General features: G+C 33.3%; 1 protein-coding gene across 5 annotated transcripts in view; it reads left to right on the forward strand.

Annotated features, from left to right (window-relative positions):
* The window catches only part of LOC133182293 (pleckstrin homology domain-containing family H member 1-like), a 43,128-nt gene that overhangs the window by 988 nt on the left and 19,821 nt on the right, over positions 1-22,319 (forward strand). For 2 of the 5 annotated variants that reach the window (XM_061317072.1, XM_061317073.1), the window contains exons 2-3: positions 11,943-12,005; positions 20,348-20,506. In XM_061317072.1, coding sequence (XP_061173056.1) covers positions 11,943-12,005; positions 20,348-20,506 — 222 coding nt within the window. Of the gene's footprint in view, positions 1-3,863; positions 3,998-11,942; positions 12,006-12,878; positions 12,888-18,655; positions 18,719-20,347; positions 20,507-22,319 lie in introns of those variants that run through there. The other 3 variants (XM_061317074.1, XM_061317076.1, XM_061317075.1) reach the window with 3 other exon arrangements.

Consider the following 22,319-nt stretch of genomic DNA (forward strand, 5'->3'; position numbering starts at 1 on the left):
CTCCTATTAACTGAATTCAGTTTATAATTAGTTTATGTTAATTTAAGATTAAATATAAAACATTTTGACAGTATTGAGAGATACATTAGCAATGATTATAGAATACAGTTTTAAAAAATTAGTTGAATAGTCCATCTTGTAAATTTTATCATCAAAAAGTCTCTCTCTCCCTTTCTTTCTTTCTCTCTCTCTTTCTGTAAATTGTTCTCCTGATTAGCTGTATGAACTGCTTCTCAAGAGACATGGGATTATTTGTCTTTAGACAGATGGTATAATGGGGTTCTGTGAAATCGTAACTTTGTAGTCTTACAGTTGTCATAGCAGTGCCTAATATATTGAACCTTACACTCATATTTCTCAATGCATGCACAGAAACCTGACATGTAATGAGAATGCAGAAATAAGATTTTGACAATGTTATCAGCTAAAGGGATTACTCCCACTGATAATGTTTACACATGGAAGGATTTCAATCAACATTTTCTCTCTATTTCATGACTCAGTTCAAAAAAGGTCAAGCTGACCAAAGAAGACAGCATTCTTTCATAGCCTGCAGTTTGATAATGGAGGATCTCCTTTTAATAATTCCATCAATATTCTGTTATTAGCTTCATAGCAGGCCAGCTATAGTGTTATTGGAAATATTTTTCATGCCTTTCATCTTTTGGTCCTATCATCTATATCTGTCATGGAAAGAGATTAATTTGGTGTTACAGCAGTGTTTGGAGATGTGTTGTCTAGTTGATATTTCTAATTATGCACATCACACTGGTTAGATAATGAAAAACGTAAATCATTGTGGTGAAGTTGCTGCTATGACAGTCTGCACTATTTATGATGGTGTATATTTGTAGATTTTTTGTCTTTCAGCGGGTTAGAAAGAAGAAAATTACTCACCAGATTTGCCTCGGTGGGAATCTTGACAAAATAAGATAACGTTTTGTGAGAAATTTTCCCACGAGACAATTATAAAAAGAAAATTGGTTTAGCTGATATTTTTAGTATAAATAATATTAAAACTTAATTGTATTTTTTTTTTTAAAATCTCATAAAATATGGATATGGCATCATTAGGAAAAAGAATTGAAAAAAAAAGTATTTCAGTAGAACAAATGAGCTATGAAATAAAATGTAATTTAAATGCATACATATAATAGTAATGGATCTAAAGGGGGAGGGGTTATGGGGATTGCACCCCAGAAATTTAAAAATTTCACATACATAACTACTCAACAATTCTTCATCCACAAAATCAAAACCCCATGAACGGTCATCCATAGTTTTTCATCAGACCACGAAAATTAGACCCCATGAAAATATGTGAATTTACAGTATTCATGTTTAAAGCACTGTTTCTTTTTGATTATAATTGGATCATAAAAAAATCAATTTTTTAAAAATAGTTATGATATAAGCATAGTTTACTTATTGGGCCTCTTCTACAAAGCAATATAAAAATTTGCAAAAATTGATTTAAAAATGTGTCTTTTGAAAAGCTGATTTTAATACATGTACAGCTGTTTTGATTAACTCAAAATGAATGAAGCTATTATTACCCCCTTTCCCCTCCCCTATGACATATATTGAGATATATGATACATGTAAAATTATATTGCATAATTTTTTAACATAATCAAGTCATTATGTTGTTGATCATGAATACTCCTATAAACTTATTTAATTGGATTCTTGAAATTCCTAGCCTAGATGTGTACCAAGTTTATTGAAATCGTACTAAAACTGTAGGGGAAGCATTTTGATAGAATGTCACTGAAATTTTAAATTTTAGAAACCATGGCAACATCATTCATGGAAATCAAGAACCAATACACAGATCTGTGTATATTGTTATATGCCTGTAGGCCATATTTATTAAAATGGGGCTTAAATCATTGGAGTAGAAGCATTTAGAAAATTGTTCATAGACTCACAGACAGATAGATGGGCAATGGACATCTTACCATCACATAAGCTTTTATGGTCTTTGACCAGTATACTAAATCCAAAGAAGTTATAGAAAATTTTGTTTCAGTCAATCAGAGCCAAGAACACATATAAGCACACACTTTCATGCTTTTTCAATCATATTGTCTTGTGTAGACTTTTTGTATTTGTGATTACACATTGTCAAAGTACAGTGTATTTCATAAAAAATATGAAAGTTGAAGTTAATTGAATTAAAAGTCAAACCTTGTTATCTCAAACTCTATGGGACTAAGAAAAATCTTCAAGATATCAAAGGATTCGAGATATAGAGGTTTAAAAAGTTCAAAATACCAATTTTCAACTGTATATCAGTCATTTCACTCATCACTTGCACACCTTGCGCACAATATGACATCAGTTCAACTCATCCACATAACATGCCTACTAACCCTGAAAAAGTTTCTTCTCAATCAGAAGAGTACTTTCTGACAAGACTTGCAGACAAATAAGTAAAATAGATCAGTGTCCAAGAAATTATGTACAAAAAATTTTGAATAAGAAGAAAAAAACAGTAGAATCATTATTAGGTTTTCTACCCTAGTTACATGTATTATAACAAGCATTCTGAGAGTATTGCATTAGCAATACTAGTTCCCTACTGGCAAGTGTAATCTGGTTCCCGTTAAAAATTGAAAATGCCATACTTCCATCAAAAATCATTGAAGCGGGACAAAATGCAAACTTGAACTATAACTCATCAAGGTTAAGTCACATGCCAAAAATCAGCTCAATATCTACAAGCGTTTAGAAGAAAATCACAGAAAACCCTTAAAAATTGAAAAGGTCTTAATTCCGTCAAAAATCAATGAAGCTGAACAAAATGCATACTTGATCTGTAACTCATCAAGATCCACTCACATACCAAAAATCAGCTCAATATCTGCAAGCGTTTAGGAAAAAAGTGCGGAAAACCAAGTGGGACAGACTGACAGACAGACGGACAGACTCAGAGGAAACCTATAATCCCCTCCGGTTTCACCGGTAGGGGACTAATAAGGGGAGAGTTAAAATGATGTTCCCAAAATTTTGTTTTAGAAACATAACTTATGATTGTTTCAAGTAATCTTTGTGCATATTTTCTTACAATTTCCCTCTACTTAATTTTTTTTTACTCAATTTAAAAAAAATGTACCTGAATTTGTTTTTGCCACCTTGATCTGTATTGACTTTAACAGTGACAGGAAACAGGGTTTATATGACAAAGCTGTCACTATCATGAAGTCCTATCTTGTTTCTGTGGTGCCTTACATCTGTTTGTTACAGAAGTAATAATGATGAGGAGGCAGATGAAAGTCATCCCCTATTATCTTACTACATGTATCTTCTGGAGTAGAGAGTTTGGTCTTTGATGTTTTCTTGAATATTTTCTCCAAGCACTTCATATGTGAATAGATATATACAAGTAAAAAGAACCATAGAAAAATGTCCCATACACACCTATAGTTTAAAACACCATGAAGGTCACATATCTATTTTAGACCCCTCTTCCAGTTAAAAGTAATGCAGAGTAAAGTTTTGTAATATTGCATTTTCTTTAGTGGGAAGTCAATTTTACACATCTTTCTCAACATCAAGAAAATCTTTATGTTGCTCTGAGGAAAATATACTGATATAGTAGATATTTCTTCAATTCCAAAGATAACATTCTTTTTTAAATCGGTCATGGGAAACACCACATGATGTGCACAAAACTTGATGTATCATCATGGAACAATAACAAAAAACAAATTCATTATTGTCTACTAGGGCAAAAAAAAGTAAACAATAATGAGGAGCCCTCTGATACGGAATTTTGTTTGCCATGGTCTGGCCCTAAGCCAGATTAAACTGAACGGCATAAAGGCTGCCTGTCTTGGTGTGGCACTAAAAGAGATTGGCCTGCTTCAGGATGCTGCAAGGTTTTCGATTTCTGTAACCTTAGAACTTGCTTTTTTTTCAACTGTGTGGCATTCACAACGACACCGAAATAATGGCTCAGTTTCCCAGAATTCCCCGTGGGCATTATGTGTGGGTATGTTACTTTTGATGTTGGAAAACAAGCTATGTTATCATCAATGTTGAATATCATAGTTTAATTGATTGTTGATAATTGTAATTGCAGGAACCTTTTATTTAAAAGAAGTTATATTGGTTAATTGTGTCTTTTGGGGATATAATACATGTAATATATGCTGCAAATTACTATATAGCTAACCTTATTGGCACATAAAAAAATGAATTTGGCTATATTTGACTTTCATGCAACTTAATTTTTTTTTTTTAAGAAGTGATGTTTTGCTTGAGATTATTTTAAACATAACCAGTAAACTTTTTCTTTCTTTTATTTTAATGTATTTGCATATTTAAGCAGTAAATGTATGCACACCATATAATAGAAAATAGTTCTCTTTATTTTCAAAGTCTGTACGTGCTTTAATGTATTTTCTTCAGTAAGAATGTACATATTAGTTTTTCCTATTACCAGTCTGTTTTTCATCACTCCTGTACAGTGATTCTTTTTTTAATTTTCTAGCATGTTAAAGAACATCTATTATAATGTCACGTTGTGCTACGTAATATTGGTTTGTGAGTGTTCCCTGCAGTAATAATGTACCGATAGTTTTGAAGACTTTCAGTAGCTAGAGTGAAGGGAGGCTTCAAAAAGGTTCCATAAAGTGTGCTCATTTGCTCCCATTTTCTCTCATTCCTTAACTTTTTAAGTTCTGCAAGCCTGGTGTCTATTGACAATTAATAAGATTAAGGAACTTAGAGGAAAAAAAAATAACTAACTCACACAAGTTATGGAACCTATATACATGTAATATCATAATATACATAAAACCAATGCATTCACATTTGTAATTTGGCAGTAGCATTTGTAGTGCAACCTAATTTACTGTGAACACTGTGAAAACTATAAATGTCAAACTCTAGTGGAATTAACACCTGTCATAAAGGTAAGAAAACCACTCATTGAAAGCAGAGCTAAAACACATTTGCTTAGAAAAGGCAAACCTTTAGCAAATTCAAGCTATATACAGAATTTTGACCTTTAGCTCATCTGGGGCAAAGATGCATATAAGCTTATGTGATCAAAGTCTGTCTGGAATCTACCAGTCTTTTCTCTGTAGATTTTTCAAATATTTTTCTTCTCAAGAATCACTAGGCCAATTTCAAACAAGTGTTCGATCAAATAAAGGGCTGAGACCCCTCTTTTAGAAATTGAGGAAATTGATTCAAATTACTGAAGGAGGATCCCAAATCAAACTTATGTGTCATTTATCAGAGATTATTTTGAAGTATTAATGATATTTTATGAACTGATAAAGAAGGAAGAAGTAGTTCGTTGAAAATAGCCCCAAAACAGAGTGACCACATGTCATAATTTTTCAAAGAGAATGATATTTGAATCAGATTTGGAAGGATTTACCGGGTATAAAAAATGTGAATATATAAAGTTTTGAAAAACAAATGCACTGCAGTTAGCAAGCAAAAACTGCAGTATATATGTTGTAATATTAAACCAGATCATTTTTATCATTATGTCATTTGACTTTCATTGATAGCTGCAAACCTCATATAAAAACATGGAACCAGAGCAGAAGTAAGAAATGATCTAATTCTCTCATTTGCAGATTCTATCAAAATTCTTGGACTATACCAATAATATTCTTGTTCTTCAGACTTGAGGCCATGATAATTAAATTAATAAATGTTTTTTTTTTCATCATGGAGGAAGGAGCAAGCATTATTTTTGTTTTGGGCCAAAACAATAATTTAAAAAAAAAATGTTGTTAAAGTAGAGTTTTTACTGAAACTTGCAATTTTATGAAACCTAATACTTTCAAGAATTGAACAAAATTTATCTGCAAAAATCTATTTTGTTCAATTTTCCTGTTTTTGCTTCACTTTAAGAAAGATGCAGTAGTATTTATAGCAACATAATTGCTGTCATAAAGCTAAAAAAGACATATCAAAAGAAAATTTTCTTTCTTTTTTTTTTTGTTGATGTATGAAATAAAATAATGAAAACAAAAACTGACAGCTAGTTGCCCTGGATTCAGTTTTTTTTTTTTTTTTTTTTAGTTTTAATAGGGCAGGTATATGGGCATGTACTGCATAAAAATGGTCAAAGATTTTTTAAAAGAAGAATGAATAGGATTTGATGCAAATCTGGTTTATAAGTATTAACTTTTTTCCCCCTCTGTACATGTGTATGTAATGAAACTAGAATGAAAGAAATTTTTTTCTCCAAATTTTATTAATAAAATTGATTTATAAACATGAAAAACAAAGGAAAAGTCCAGTGGATTCAGTACGTTTTTCTTTTTTTTTTTTTTTAGAGTATCTTAAAGATTAACATGATTATATTGTTAATCAATTATATTACTAGACAGCATGTTTTGGGGAATTAAATTTTCACAATTTAAGTACTGCTGTGCTAGAAATAGCACAAACATCTATTTCCCATACTTCAACTCTGGTTGTCTTTAAACAAAATTGATGCCAGCCTTCTAATTAAAAATAAATACTGAGCAGACAAGTTCAATGTTGTTGGAAACAAAGACTTTAGAAATAACTTAAAGCTTCCATTGTTAATGCAGTGATAATCTCCTGAATTATGGAGATGCTGCTGCTTGTGTCAAAAAGTGTCTTAGTCAATTCTTTTTTAAGCTAATTTCTGACTGAAGTGCATTGTGTAAAGTAATTATGTTGAAAAATTGGCTGGAATTTACCATGTGGTGTATGAGAGGTGGGAAACAGGTGGCATGGATGTTTTTTTTTTTTCAACCAACTTTCTGAACTCTGCTTCTGAGTTGAGATTATTAGATCTTATCAATAATGAAGTTGATTTATAATTTTGATTTATGTTTATTTATTTAATGATTTTGAGAGTACGAAAGACAGAGTCAGGGATACATGTCAAAATATGCTGAAGGAAATAAAGTTGCAACAAGATGTATTTTTGAAAGTTGAATAACAAAGGATGACTGCACTTAACAAAGGATTTTAGCTTCATATATCTTATCTAATTTTACTTCCATTGATTTGTCAAAGAATTTGGTCAATTTGGAACCAAATTTTAATGTCAATGATTTCAGAATGTGAATAAAATAATATATATACTCCCTTTCTGCTTGGCAATTTTAGAAAAAATTATATATCTTCCTGCCCTTGATTGAAGATTAGGTTGATATATATGCATGAGAGGTGGAGCTAATACTGTAAGAATGGGTCTAAAATTATACTTTAGGATAACAATATCATACATTTATGGAAAATTCTACTACAATTACTGTGGAGATTATTGTATTGCATAAACAGGTCTGGGTGGCCTCCGTTTTTGGAGGATAGCTAGATTCAATATTTTTTTACCATATGTGGAAACCACATTGCATTGTGGTATAGTTTATCCTCCAATTTCAGAGGATAACACAGGTAATTTTCAAATGCCTTCTGCCTACCTTTAATCAAAAAGTGCAAGCACCAGAGTACATGTAAATAAAAGCCTACTCTTGACATGGTGACCTAATTTGTTTCTCTATAGAGGAAACGATCAGCGTATTTTAGAGCTAGTAGTAGAATAGACATAGAGATCTTGTTGAGGATGATACAGGATAAATTCAGAAATGTTGAATCTGGAAATGTTGTTTGAAATATAAAAGCCTTGGCTTTTTATATTTCCAAACAACATTAATTCAAATTTTACGCAGGAGGTTATCCTGCAACATTCATGCAAACGCGCGCAAATTTAAATTTTTTTTTTTTCAATATGTGTCATATTTCTCTTTTTCTCTCCTTTCCATATGGCACCACTATTTACAAGGGTTTCAAAACAAAATAACAGTATGGTCACTTAAACATAGCTATAGATACAGATGGTCATAAACTATTGTCTGATAATTTTATGTGTTCAAACAATATTCCTGTAAGTAGCTCAGTTTGGCATGTCACATGACAGAATTTAGTGTTCACAAAGTTACCTGAGGTAAGAAATCGTGGTGAAGTATAATAATTGTTATAGGTCACAGTGGTTGGTTACAATAGAGAGAATGAACCTATTAAGAGGGAGCACTGTTTTCTCTTTTAAACCATTAGTGTGTATTTGTCTATTGATCTCCTTTTAAAACTTTATATACCGGGTATACAGATATACAACTACCAGTACTTGGAGAACAGCAGACAAACATGCGCTGACTATGCATTTAATAAAAAGGTGGGTGTCCTCATTATTGTATGGAGATACAAGAAATCGTGAAGACCCCCACCTATGAAAATGAATTTGTTCTTCATAAATACAAACATTTATTTATTGTACCTGTAATTACATAAAGTTGCAGTTTAGATGTTGGCCACTCTTATAATTAAAAACATAGGTAATCAGAGATTACAGAGCTCACCTCAACGAATGTTGTCTTTAAGTAAGGCAAAGTCCCACACTAAACTAATAATCTAGGAGTGTGCATCCCTAGATGCAACATTTATGCAATTTTGGTCTGTTAGGGCTTGCAGTTCCTTGGGAATAGACTTATCTGAAAACTTAAAACTAGTCACTCATTCAGAAAATGTAAGTCAAATCCAGCATACGAAGCAAGTTTTGAGATTGTTCGTACGTTGATGCATCATCCATGCAAGTTTGGTTCAGATAGGCCTTATAGTTACTTGGAAATGAGATCAGCTCCAAAAACTTTAATCTGGTTACTCATCCAGAAAATGTAGGTCAGATCCAGCATCCGAAGCAAGTCCAGTAGTGTGCATCCTTAGATGTATCATCCATGCAAGTTTGGTCAATATAGGGTTTATAGTTACTTGGAAATGACATCTGCTCCAAAAACTTTAACCTGGTCACTCATCCGGAAAATGTAGGTCAGATCCAGCATCCGAAACAAGTCCAGTAGTGTGCATCCTTAGATGTGTCATCCATGCAAGTTTAGTCAATATAGGGCATATAGTTACTTGGAAATGAGATCTGCTCCGAAAACTTTAACCTGGTTATTCATCCGGAAATGTAGGTCAGATCCAGCATTCGAAGCAAGTCCAGTAGTGAACATCCTTATATGTATCATCCATGCAAGTTTGGTCAATATAGGGTTTATAGGTACTTGGAAATGACATCTGCTCCAAAAACTTTAACCTGGACACTCATCTGGAAAATATAGGTCAGATTCAGCATCTGAAGCAAGTCCAGTAGTGTGCATCCTTAAATGTATCATCCATGCAAGTTTGGTCAACATAGGGCTTTTAGTTACTTGGAAATGAGATCTGCTCCAAAAACCTTAACCTGGTCACTCATCCGGAAAATATAGGTCAGATCCAGCATCCGAAGCAAGTCCAGTAGTGTGCATCCGTAGATGTATCATCCATGCAAGTTTGGTCAATATAGGGCTTATAGTTACTTGGAAATGAGATCTACTCCAAAAACCTTAACCTGGTCACTCATCCGAAAAATATAGGTCAGATCCAGCATCCGAAGCAAGTCCAGTAGTGTGCATCCGTAGATGTATCATCCATGCAAGTTTGGTCAATATAGGGCTTATAGTTACTTGGAAATGAGATCTACTCCAAAAACCTTAACCTAGTCACTCATCCGGAAAATGTATGTCAGATCCAGCATCCGAAGCAAGTCCAGTAGTGTGCATCCTTAGATGTATCATCCATGGAAGTTTGGTCAATATAGGACTTATAGTTTCTTGGAAATGAGACCTGCTCCAAAAACTTTAACCTGCTCCAAAAACTTTAACCTGCTCCAAAAACATTAACCTGGTCATTCTTTAGCTGAAATTGCAGCATCTGAAACCTTGACTGGTACAATGAAACACACTAGAAGCATCCTCCATGCATCTCTAACTAATATAGGCCATAGAAGTACAGTGTGGTCTCGTTATTACGGTGACGGTTTTATAAGATAGAACGCTTATTACGTTGTAAATTCAAAGCACAGAACCATTTCTTAACAAATCTATACAAAATAGAACCGTTTATTACGTTGTCCTAAAATGCCGGGACTCGGTATTACGATGTAACAATTCTGTCCAAAAAAAAATTTCACTCCATGTTTATTCAGTGCTGATCAACTGTAGACACTTAAGGAAACGCTAAATAAACATTGAAACACCTGTGCTCTGACAGAGTGTTAACCTACAGACCCGTAAGGTGATAAGTGACGCTTGACTGCACACACCTTGACTGTTCTATCGAGGTCAGCAGAATTGGAGACATTGTGTCAAAGCCATTGTTAAACAATTGAACTGTTTATTTATAAATGTAGTCTCTAGTTTATCTATCTCTGTAAAGTTTATTTTATCTTTTATTCTTTGGTCAATAAATAAAATTAATTTATTAAATAAAAGGTTACATTTAATCTTGTGCATGTATGTTAAACACCTGTTGTGTAATTTCATTTGCAATTAATCTGAGGTAATGGACAGCTTTGGTATCAAACATAATTTGGGCCAAAGAACTTCACTTACATTTTAACAGCTTGGATTGTGGCTTGGACTACCTCACAGCTGTCTGCAGAAATTCAAATCGATAATTGCTGAACTGCTAATTGAACTCTGTTCAGTAATTTAAACAATCAAATTTATTTTGACATATAGCTTGTGTATTGTCAAATTCCGTCCATGAATATGCCAGTTGCAATGCCCTCTTTCATCAGTTGTTCACTGCTGCTCTAAGCTCATTGAACACCCAAAAGCTCACTAAAAATTGTTGTTGTAATGTTCATGTATTAACGACTATAAATTGAATACAAAGATGGCTTATTGAAATTTTTACGAACGCATTATCTAGAGTCAGAAACAAAAGTAAAAGGAAATGGCGGTAGATACATGAAGATCGCCGAAGTTTTTTATAAGAAATATGCATATTTCTTTTAAAATGAAGGAAATAGAAGAAATATCATCATGAAGATATCTATTCAAGATAAGTTGTTAATAAATTATATATGTGTTAGCGTTTTAATGAAGAATTGGAACAGAAGAAGGGAACAAAAGGGCAAAAATATACCACACAAAAATAACAAGTTTTGAAAACGATGTTTTAATGGATTTTATTGGGAACCTTTATTACGTTGCCCTCGGTATTACGATGTATTTCCGTGACAAAATGAACATCGTAATAACGAGACCGCACTGTACTTGAAAAGAAAACTGCTCCAAAAACCTTAACCTGGGACACCGATGCCGACGCCAAGGGTATTACATAAGCTCCCCCAACTTCGTTGAGGTGAGCTAATCACATTTTGAATTTGAAATATGATTTTGTTTCAAATTCCGTATGTCGTTCAGTGCAGTCATCCTTTATTCTTTTTAAGACATTGTAAACTAACCCTCAAAGTATGCAGCAAAGGGACACTAAACCAGTTTGATTTTAGGTGTTTTTCTCTTTATGCCCCCGTAATTGAAGATTCAGGGGCATCTAGTTTTTGCCTTGTCTATCCTTCTGTCTGTTTAGCTGTTTGTGTGTCCACAAAAACTTTAATTAACCTTGCCCATTACTTTTGATTGGTTGTTGCTATGGCTTTCACATTTCACAGGTGTATATCTGTGACAAAACCTTTCTTTGATTACCAACATATTTGACCTTTTGACCTTGACCTTGGAGTTTGACCCACTTTTTAAAAACTTCAACCTTGACCATAACTTTTGAACAATTAGAGCTAGTCAGGGCTTTCATATTTCATAGGTGTATTTCTTGTGACAAGACCTTCCCTTGGGCACCATTACTTTTGACCTTGATGTTTGACCTACTTTTGTAAAACTTTAACTTTCGCCATAACTTTTCAACGGTTGGTGCTAGGACTTTCATATTTGATAGGTGTATTCCTTGAGACAAGACCTTCCCTTGGGTTCAAACATTTTTGATTTCTTGACCTTGAACTTGGAGTTGATTGATAATTGATAAGAATTGATAAAAATCAATTTAAGAAGAGATGATTTATCGTAATTTGATTTTTTTTTCTTTTATATTTTCAGATGAAAGAATTGGAGTTTAAAAAAAGGGAGGCAGAGAGTCGTGCCGAATCAGCAGAACAAAAGGTAAAAATTTAAAATGGACAGAAAGTCCTGGTGACTTAAGGGGGATGGGGGTATTTTGACAGAATAGAATATGTGCATGGAAAGTTATGATGACTTTGCAGAACAAAGGAAAGACATTTAAAAGGAAAGCAGAGTCATGCTCAGCAGAATAAGAGTAAGGCAGGATTTATAGTCTTGCTGACTAAGCTTTTTAAGAAAGCAATTAGAAAGGAAGCAGAGTGATGCTGACTCAAGAGACTAAAGACTAAAGTTAAGAATTTTGAAAGAGAAGGAAGGTCTTGCTGACTAAGCAGAACAAATAAAAGACTTTGAAAAGGGAATCAGAATCTTTCTGACTCAGCAGAAGAAAGGTAAGACAAATTAATGGTGGTTCAACATAACAAAAGTGAAAATTTTTAAAAAGGTTGCAGAGTCTTGCTGTCTAACCTAACTAAAAAGCAATTTAGGACCTTTAAAAGAGAAGGAATGTTATGATTACTCAGTGGAAGAAAAGGTAAGACTTCCAAAAAAATGATGCTTTCTAAGCGGAATATAAAACGAAACATTTATAAGGGAAGCTGAGTCATTTTGGCTCAGCAGAACATACATAAGGTGGGTAAATGGAAAAAAGTCTTGCTGACTCAACAGAACAAAAGGTAATACCTTTTAAGAGGAAGCAAAGTCATGCTGACTCAGCAGAACAAAAGGTTAGACATTTAAGAATTTTAAAGCTGTCTAATCATAATAAAAAACAAGACATTTATAAGGGAAGCTGAGTTGTGTTGGTTCAGCAGAACATACATAAGGCAGGTAAAAAAGAAACAAAGTCTTGCTGACTCAACAGAACAAAAGATAATACCTTTTAAGAGGAAGTAGAGTCATGCTGACTCAGCAGAACAAAAGGTAAGACATTTAAGAGGTAAACAGAGTCATATTAACTCAGCAGAACTAAAGATTAGACTTAAAGGTATGCTGAGTCATGCTGACTCAGCAGAACTAAAGATTAGACTTAAAAGGTATGCTGAGTCATGCTGACTCATCAGAACAAAAGACAACACTTGTGAAGTGCTGCAGAATCGTGCTAACTTAACTGACTAAAGGCAAGACTTTTTCTTCAAAATAGAGACAGATGCATTCTACTTAAAAAAAAAACAAAGGGCAGGAATCAAATATATATAACACCAATTCTTTAATCTAAAGGTAAGTAAGGAATCAGCCATGGAGACACACTGATTCTACCAGAGAAAATAGTGAGGCATCAAAAACGGGGAGCAAGAGTTGCACTGAGCAGTCAGAACAAAAGGGAAAGGAATTCAAAGAATCTGATTGTTTACAGAAGAATCAGTGAAAATCAAGAGGGCTACACAATTATTATAGCTTAGATTATCTCTGCAACTGAACAGATGATCCTTGAGAAATTCTATTTCTCTGTCATACCTTGGATTGAGTAAGAAATAGATTGATGGCGCATCATCACATTCTTTAAAATGGCACTTTCTCCCCAAAGCAATACCTGATACCTGTGTGGTCTACTAATGTATTAGTGCTGGAGCTTTTTTTTCCCTGGCAGATGGAGTGAAAGGCATTGCATAGGGTGAAAATGTGACCATTAGCTTGGCTGATGGATTCCATGGAAACCAAACTATTTGAAATATTTTGTGAGTGCAGTGAATGATTTCAGTAGTTCAACACATGTTGAGTTTAACTGGGGCTTGCACCAGGCAGTGTCAGTTTTGCCTTAATGTAATTAAACAAAAACACATTTCTGTACAGGTTTTTTTACTGATCATGTTTCATTATCACCTCATCAAAGCCTTGCATTTATTTTTCAACAGTAAAAGCTAAATCTGACAGATGTTACATTAAAATGCTCTGTCAGATAATTTTATAGTGGATACCCTGTGCAAATGTTGACACCATTAGAATAAAAAAGCACTTTTCATGATTAAAATTAATGATACTTGACAAGTAAAATATCAGGAGATCTGCAATATATGCAAAAACTGTCAGAAACCCTAATTTTTTTGACAACTGATTATTAGCTTAAGGGTAGTATGACACAAAGGACTATCATCGTCTAATTTAGGAGGCCTTGACTTACATGGTAAAGACTGAGGTTCATTGATTCCGATTATTGGATGATTTACATTATCACACAGAATGCAGTAATCATCACACATCCATGGAACCCTGAATAAACCCGGTCAGTGTCAGAGGAATTGATTGGCTGGATCAATTCCATCCAAATTACAAGCACTGTCCAATATCCAGTCCCTATTGATTAGGATCATTTCCCTTCATTTCTTGTGTGATAATTTTATACTTATCAAGGGACTGCATTTATCTAATTTCAGTTTGTGGCTTCTTTTGAATGATATTTTCATTGAAGGTTTTCTATGAGATTAACACTGAATAAATCTGTGTTACCTAGCCTGTGTTCAGAAATTTTTTTTCACAAGATATTTTTTATATAACTGCATGGATCATTCTAGAATATATAGATTTAGAGTCTTTGTCAAAGCACTATGGGTTATTAAAAGTGATTTTAACTCTGTAAAAGACTGAAAGTGTTATGAAAACTTTTCAAATTCCATTTTATTACTGTTTGTGATTTTTAGCTCACCAGAACCAAAGGTTTAAGTGCGCTTCTCTGATCACCTCTTGTCCATTTGTCAATCTTTTACGTCAGTTTCAACTCCTCCTTGCACTTGGCCAATATCAAGCAAACTTGACACAGAAGGGCTCTCGATTGTCTATCATTGGGGCCATTCAAGGGCCTCATTCCCAATTCAAAATAGATACCTTTATTTCCAATTGAATCTGTTAATTTTCCCAATAGTAATTTCTCCCAAAAATTAGAGAAAATATAGTTGAATATATAATAACTAAACTTCTATTCATATTCCTCTGTATTGCAAAACAAAAATTTAGTTGATAACAAAGACCAGAAACCAAATATGTCATGGTTTTAAAGAATGATGGTTATCCCAAAATTTCCCAAAAGGTCGCTATTTTCTCAATCATTACAGCCTGGCCCCTGCTTCCAAAAAGTAGTACAAGAGCCCTGCACAGAGTATCTTCAGGTAAATGGGATTAAAGTTTATTCAAATGAAGTGCTGTGCCTCTCATTAGGGGAAATTCAAGAAAAGGCAAAAATAAGGCGGAGTCATTAGCTAACCTGAGCCAAAGACACATGAACTAGTTTGTCAATCATTTATCCTTTGATCCATCTGTCTTCCTTTTAACTGCTCACATTTTTTACATCTTCTACATAAGGACTGGACCAATTTCAATCAAACATTGGCATAAAGCATCCTTGAGTGAGGGGGATTCAAATTTAGCCATGCCCGCTTGAGAGGGGAGATAATCATAGAAAAGCAAATCTTTTTTAAACGTATGTGAATGCTTTCTGATGCTTTATGTTGATTCAAGTTTGTTCAATGTTTTTTAAGAAATTATTCAAGATCAATTCATCACATTGTTTACACTGATAAAAATTTTTGAGAGCAATTTAACTGTGTCATAATTTTCTGACCTTGACCTTCCATATGACTTTGAACTTAATTTTTCCCCTCTTGCTCTAGGTTTATCTTATTTATACAACTGTAATTTCATAAAGGATTATTACATGCAACTCAGTGCATGCACAGATAAATCTCTGTGAAAGTGTTTAAACAATATCTACTTAAGGTATCATATGAAATTTGCTTTGTATGATGGAATGAAATTGAAACAATTTTAGCTCACCTCAACGAAGTTAGGGGGAGCTTACGTAATACCTGCATTGACATCCCAGGTTAAAGATTTTGGAGCAGATTTCTTCTATGCCCTACATTAATCAGAGATGAATGGAAGATGCTTTTAGTATGTTTCATTGTACCAGTCAAGGTTTCAGATGCTGCAATATCAGCTAAAGAATGACCAGGTTAATGTTTTTGGAGCAGTTAAAGTTTTTGGAGCAGGTCTCATTTCCAAGTAACTATATAAGCCCTATATTGACCAAACTTGCATGGATGATACATCAAAGGATGCACACTACCAGGCTTGCTTCTATGCTAAATAACTGCACTGAAGATACATTTATTGATGCACACTACCAGAGTTGCTTCAGATGCTGGATTTTACCTACATTTTCTGGAAAAGTGATCAGGTGAAAGTTTTTGGAGCAGGTCTATTCCCAAGCAACTATAAGACTTACCTGGACCAAACTTCCGTGGATGGTGCATCTAGGGATTAACACTACCAGACTTGCTTCAGATGCCGGATTTGACCTACAATTTTCTGATGAATGACCAGAATAAGATTTTTAAAGCAGGTCCATTCCCAAGTAACTTTAAGACCTACCTGAACCAAATTTGCATGGATGATGCATCTAGGGATGCACACGACTCATTATTAATTTAGTATAGGGCTTTGCCTTACTTAAAGACAACATTCATTGAGAAGAGCTCTGTAATCTCGGATTACCTATGTTTTCTAATTTATTTTTAGTTTGATGGATGGTAGTGGTCTTGCTGTTAAAATAGAATCTATTTAATAATTACTCACTTTACTTATAATGCCTGAGATATTTTAAAACTCCTTCCTATCTGCTTTAAGGTGATGAAGGACACATGGTCACATGACTCTGTTTAGCTACGTACGTCATAGTCTCCGTTTATATAAGTGCAAAACATGTAAAGCATCAGTTCTTGTATAATTTTTTGACAATTTTTTTTTCTTAAATTACCATCTAATATTAAAAAAATTGAAAAGTTTAACATTCTTGTAAACATTAATAAATTATGAAAAAGATTGATCCACTCCTCTGTTTCCCTAAACTGCGTGTCCATTTCGTCGGTGACATCATACACGATCTGTTAGTACAGCAAGATCATACTCTGTAAATACAGGGGTGGTATTATTATGTAAAAACAAGTCATAATCAGTGTATGATGAAATATTTTGAGAACGGGGAACACAGAAATTATTTTTGCATGGCTGATGACTGAAATCTTATGTAGGTATATCTTATTTCGCTTATTTAGCTTACACGTGACGTCATAGATGGTTTTTCCTGTACTCGAGAAATGTAAACATGACACGTTTTTGTTCTGCTTATGTCCTCTTTAACAATGTCCTGTGCAATACTGAGGTCAGCTTCACCATTCGAAATTTTTACAGTTAATCAATAATTAGAAGGACTTGCATTTCAACGTAAATTTTAAAATATTGAATGATAGAATTTTTTGTAAATTACATTTTTTGTGGTTTAAGTTGTCTTAAAAAGTTCGTAATTTTCCCTGTCCAGATGCAGTGTGATAGAAGAAACTTACTTTTTCTAATTTTAAACCCTATTCATACTCTAAAATATTTTAAAAGATACATGTCACTTACATATTTTTTATTTATGCTTTAAAAATCCCATTATGGACAGAGTAATGAGCCCGCAAACGTGGAGAATTAAAACTCCACTTAGATACTGTAGGGCATAGTATTTGTCAATCAATATCTCTAAAATAAGGTAAGAAACCTAATGATATAACTGCTTTAAGATATGTGGGACATACTTAATTAGAAATATACAAAATATAAAAGAAATTGAATGACAAGTATTTTTTTCAGCTAAAGATCCTTCTTCCCCTTAAATGAGGGCATGTTATTTTTTTAGGGGGGTTCAAAAGGAAAATGTTATTTTTAGACTTTTTGAAACTTAACCAGTAGAGCAACAGTCTTTTCAGAGACATTTTTTTATACTCCTGTGTCTAGAACATAACTTGAAAAACTATATTTTGGAATTTGCATTAAGAAATGTGAGGATTGAAATGGTATATCTGTTGTCACTGTGTTTCATTAAAGATTAATCATTTTTACTAAAGAATATAAAAACTTGTTATGTACAAAAAATTAACTTGTTCACATTCAGATGTTGGGAACAATGAAAACAGGTTGTAAAATGATACACATAGAAATAAATCCCATTTGTCAGTTCTTAATAAATACATTTGAAGAAAAGGATTTCATGGCAAGAAAGATATCCTCCATTAGCACTTCTATGGAGAAAGCACTTTTAAGGCTTTTACAGTTATCCATTTACTAAAAGCTATCTTAATTTACATATGCATGGCTTTTGGAAGGTTTCTTCACAAAGGATTCACATTAGATGTATAATTCCATATTCAGAATACCTTTCAGTATACAAGTACATATTTAGCACTGTCTGACATTATTTTGGCTCGTGTTAATTTGACCTTGTCACTCTATACATGTGTATCAGATTATCCAAGTATGTCTGCCCTGGAAAGAGAACATCTATGTAATAAAGAAAAAAAACTGTCTCGGCTCAAAATCTGCTGAAGTGTGAAAAAAACTTATCATTCACAATCTGGGATAAGATTCTATAAACCCCTTAAAATTTAACTATACAATTGTTTGATAGTTTTGCAATATTTGGGTAATTTACCATGGATATCTGGAAAAGAGATCTCTGATATTCAGGTTACCTAATTCATATTATTTGTATATTTATATGGCGTTATTGTATAGCCAAGTCAAATGAACCGAAAGAGACGCATTAAATAATGTGTGTGTGCATTTTATATGCATTCTCTGTGTGCAGTCACAGTGTGGTTACAGGTACATTACAGAGACACATACACTAATTAATTCTACTTTGTTAATTGGACTTCTACTACACTGAACTCGTCATGTTTTGTTGTAATGAACAAGAAGCTTTCATTATCCGAATTCAGAAGGTAATGAAATTTCACTTTGATTTTTTCAGACAGTGTTTGTGAATTTATATAATTTTATTTATTTTATTTGGAAATATTGAGAGGGTATTTTTAGTTATTAACTGTTTCCCATTCCACTCAGAATTGTTTAATTAATTTAAAAGTAAAATTATTTTTTGGTAAATTTTCTTATGTCACATTGTATGCATATTTCTGTTTTTAAACAGTTAGGAAGAAGAGAGTTGTATAGATTTATTGAGATTTCTAATATATTACATTATTCACCTTTCATTATTTTGAAATAATGAGATATCTGGAAATTCATTAATTAGCAGATAAAATCAAACTATTTTATAATTATTTAAGAATGATATGATCAATTATTCCTACCTTCAATATTATATGCAGACTTAATAACTTTAAAGCAGTTTACACACAAGTTGAATTAGTGCAGGAAGGTAAAATTATTATGCAGTAGACAGAAATGGAAAATGTCAAAGAATCAAGAGTTATTTTCATATTTCATTAATGTAGTTAAATTACCAGAAAGCAGATAACTATTTTAAGATGTTTTGTATAATTAAGTGTAAAAAGAATTCATGGTTCTTCTTTCAACAGATAATTTTTTTTTTAGATATTTGTAATAATGTTATAGTGTTCATGAATTTCTTCCTTCTTTCCTTAATATTCAGTATTCCCTTCAGTGTATGGGTTTCATATATCACATGGGTTCTTTTTTTCATATATTGTATCAAGTGTAATACATTAAAATATATAAATTTAAGGCCTGCAAGCACACTGTCAAAGAATTATTAAATGATTTCAATCACAAACTTTATGATACATTACTCTAGTTGCAAAATAACAAGTTTTCATTAGCTTGCCTTCATTAGGCTTGGAAGAACTTTTGCCAGCATTGTTTATTGTCCCCAGTCCAGGAGAAATATTTAATAATATAATATTACAGTGACTTGTTAGTTATGGGCAGCAAACGTAACCTACACTGTCAGAATGTGTGACCAAAGTTGCATTTTACTTTGGCAAGACCATATTATAAATAAATTTGAAGGAGCAAGAATTAAGTACTTAATTTGGTCCTGTTAGTCTAAAAAAAATCAGAACTGTTCAATTTAGGCGAAAATCCATCAAGTGTCATTTGGATGTATTTTGTCCACATCTCTTAAAAATGACATCATTTTTAACTTGTCAATATATTATGATGTTATGAATTGTGTCATTATTCAACAAAAATTCAGAAAAATTCTTCAAAAATGGCCAATATTTCAAGCTGTTTTTTTTTTCAAATTTAAGCTAGAGCATAACTATTACTTGACAATATAAAGCATGTTTTGTCTTTTGGATTGGAGGTGTACTGATATTTGAATTCTTTGTTGAATATACCATTGTTCATCAATTTTATTTTTAAAAAAAAGTCAAGAACTTTGCAATTTTACAAGCCTGATTTCCAATACATGAACTCTCAGAAGACACTTTTATGTATGTAATGAAAGCATCAAGTCTCTTCTTTATATTGATTTTTGAAATTGGACATTGGGTGACAACTCATTAATGGGTTTATAGACAGGGCCATTTTATGTATACCTTTTCACCATCAAGAGCTTTGTCGTTTACATGTTTATACATTTTCAGCTACAGCTGATGGAGCAGCAGCTTGCAGCACTACAATGGCAGCCCAAGGACCCTGAGCACCGAGACACCAAGATAGAGGACTTAGAGAGGACATGCCAGGAACAAGCCCACACTATCAGATCTCTACAGCAACAATTAGAAGACCAAGAGAAAGCACATGTAAGTCAATATGGGAATCTAGTTAGAGGACCAATAAAAAGCACATGTAAGTCATATGGGAATCTATGTGGAGTGACTCATGCTTTAGATCAGTAAAACAAAAGTTAGAGGACCAGAGGACCAAGAAAAAAGCAAACGTAAGTCATATGGGTATCTAGTTAAAGGACCAAGAAAAAAGCACATGTAAGTCATATGGGAATCTATGTGGAGTGACTCATGCTTTAGATCAGTAAAAACAAAAGTTAGAGGACCAGAGGACCAAGAAAAAAGCATATGTAAGTCATATGGGTATCTAGTTAGAGGACCAAGAAAAAGCACATGTAAGTCATATGGGAATCTATGTGGAGTGACTCATGCTTTAGATCAGTAAAACAAAAGTTAGAGGACCAGAGGACCAAGAAAAAAGCAAATGTAAGTCATATGGGTATCTAGTTAGAGGACCAAGAAAAAAGCACATGTAAGTCATATGGGAATCTATGTGGAGTGACTCATGCTTTAGATCAGTAAAACAAAAGTTAGAGGACCAGAGGACCAAGAAAAAAGCAAATGTAAGTCATATGGGTATCTAGTTAGAGGACCAAGAAAAAAGCACATGTAAGTCATATGGGAATCTATGTGGAGTGACTCATGCTTTAGATCAGTAAAACAAAAGTTAGAGGACCAGAGGACCAAGAAAAAAGCAAATGTAAGTCATATGGGTATCTAGTTAGAGGACCAAGAAAAAGCACATGTAAGTCATATGGGAATCTATGTGGAGTGACTCATGCTTTAGATCAGTAAAAACAAAAGTTAGAGGACCAGAGGACCAAGAAAAAAGCAAACGTAAGTCATATGGGTATCTAGTTAAAGGACCAAGAAAAAAGCACATGTAAGTCATATGGGAATCTATGTGGAGTGACTCATGCTTTAGATCAGTAAAAACAAAAGTTAGAGGACCAGAGGACCAAGAAAAAAGCATATGTAAGTCATATGGGTATCTAGTTAGAGGACCAAGAAAAAGCACATGTAAGTCATATGGGAATCTATGTGGAGTGACTCATGCTTTAGATCAGTAAAAACAAAAGTTAGAGGACCAGAGGACCAAGAAAAAAGCAAACGTAAGTCATATGGGTATCTAGTTAAAGGACCAAGAAAAAAGCACATGTAAGTCATATGGGAATCTATGTGGAGTGACTCATGCTTTAGATCAGTAAAAACAAAAGTTAGAGGACCAGAGGACCAAGAAAAAAGCATATGTAAGTCATATGGGTATCTAGTTAGAGGACCAAGAAAAAGCACATGTAAGTCATATGGGAATCTATGTGGAGTGACTCATGCTTTAGATCAGTAAAACAAAAGTAAGAGGACCAGAGGACCAAGAAAAAGCACATGTAAGTCATATGGGAATCTATGTGGAGTAACTCATGCTTTAGATCAGTAAAACAAAGGTTTAAAGGACTAAGAAAAAGCACATGTAAGTCATATGAGAATCTAGTTAGAGAATCAAGAAAAAGCACATGCAAGTCAGTATGGGAATCTATGTGGAGTGACTTATGCTTTAGTTCAGTAAAACAAAGTTAGAGGACCAGAGAACCAAGAAAAAAAGCATGTGTAAGTTAATATGGGAATCTATGTAATAAGCCAAGAAAAATGTTATATGGGAATCTGGGTAGAGGACCAAGCAAAAAAGTCAAATGGGAATCTAGTTAGACTAAGAGAATTAAAGCACATGTAAGTCAATATGGGAATATATGTAGAGTGACTCAAGCTTTAGTTCAGTAAAACAAAAGTTAGAGGACCAAGATCTAAGGAGATTGTATTTATGCTGTCCATC

The sequence above is a fragment of the Saccostrea echinata genome, unplaced genomic scaffold (genome assembly GCF_033153115.1).
Source record: "Saccostrea echinata isolate AGI-Se365-2 ecotype Australia unplaced genomic scaffold, CSIRO_AGI_Sech_v1 ptg000009l, whole genome shotgun sequence".
Classification (NCBI taxonomy): Eukaryota; Metazoa; Mollusca; class Bivalvia; order Ostreida; family Ostreidae; genus Saccostrea; species Saccostrea echinata.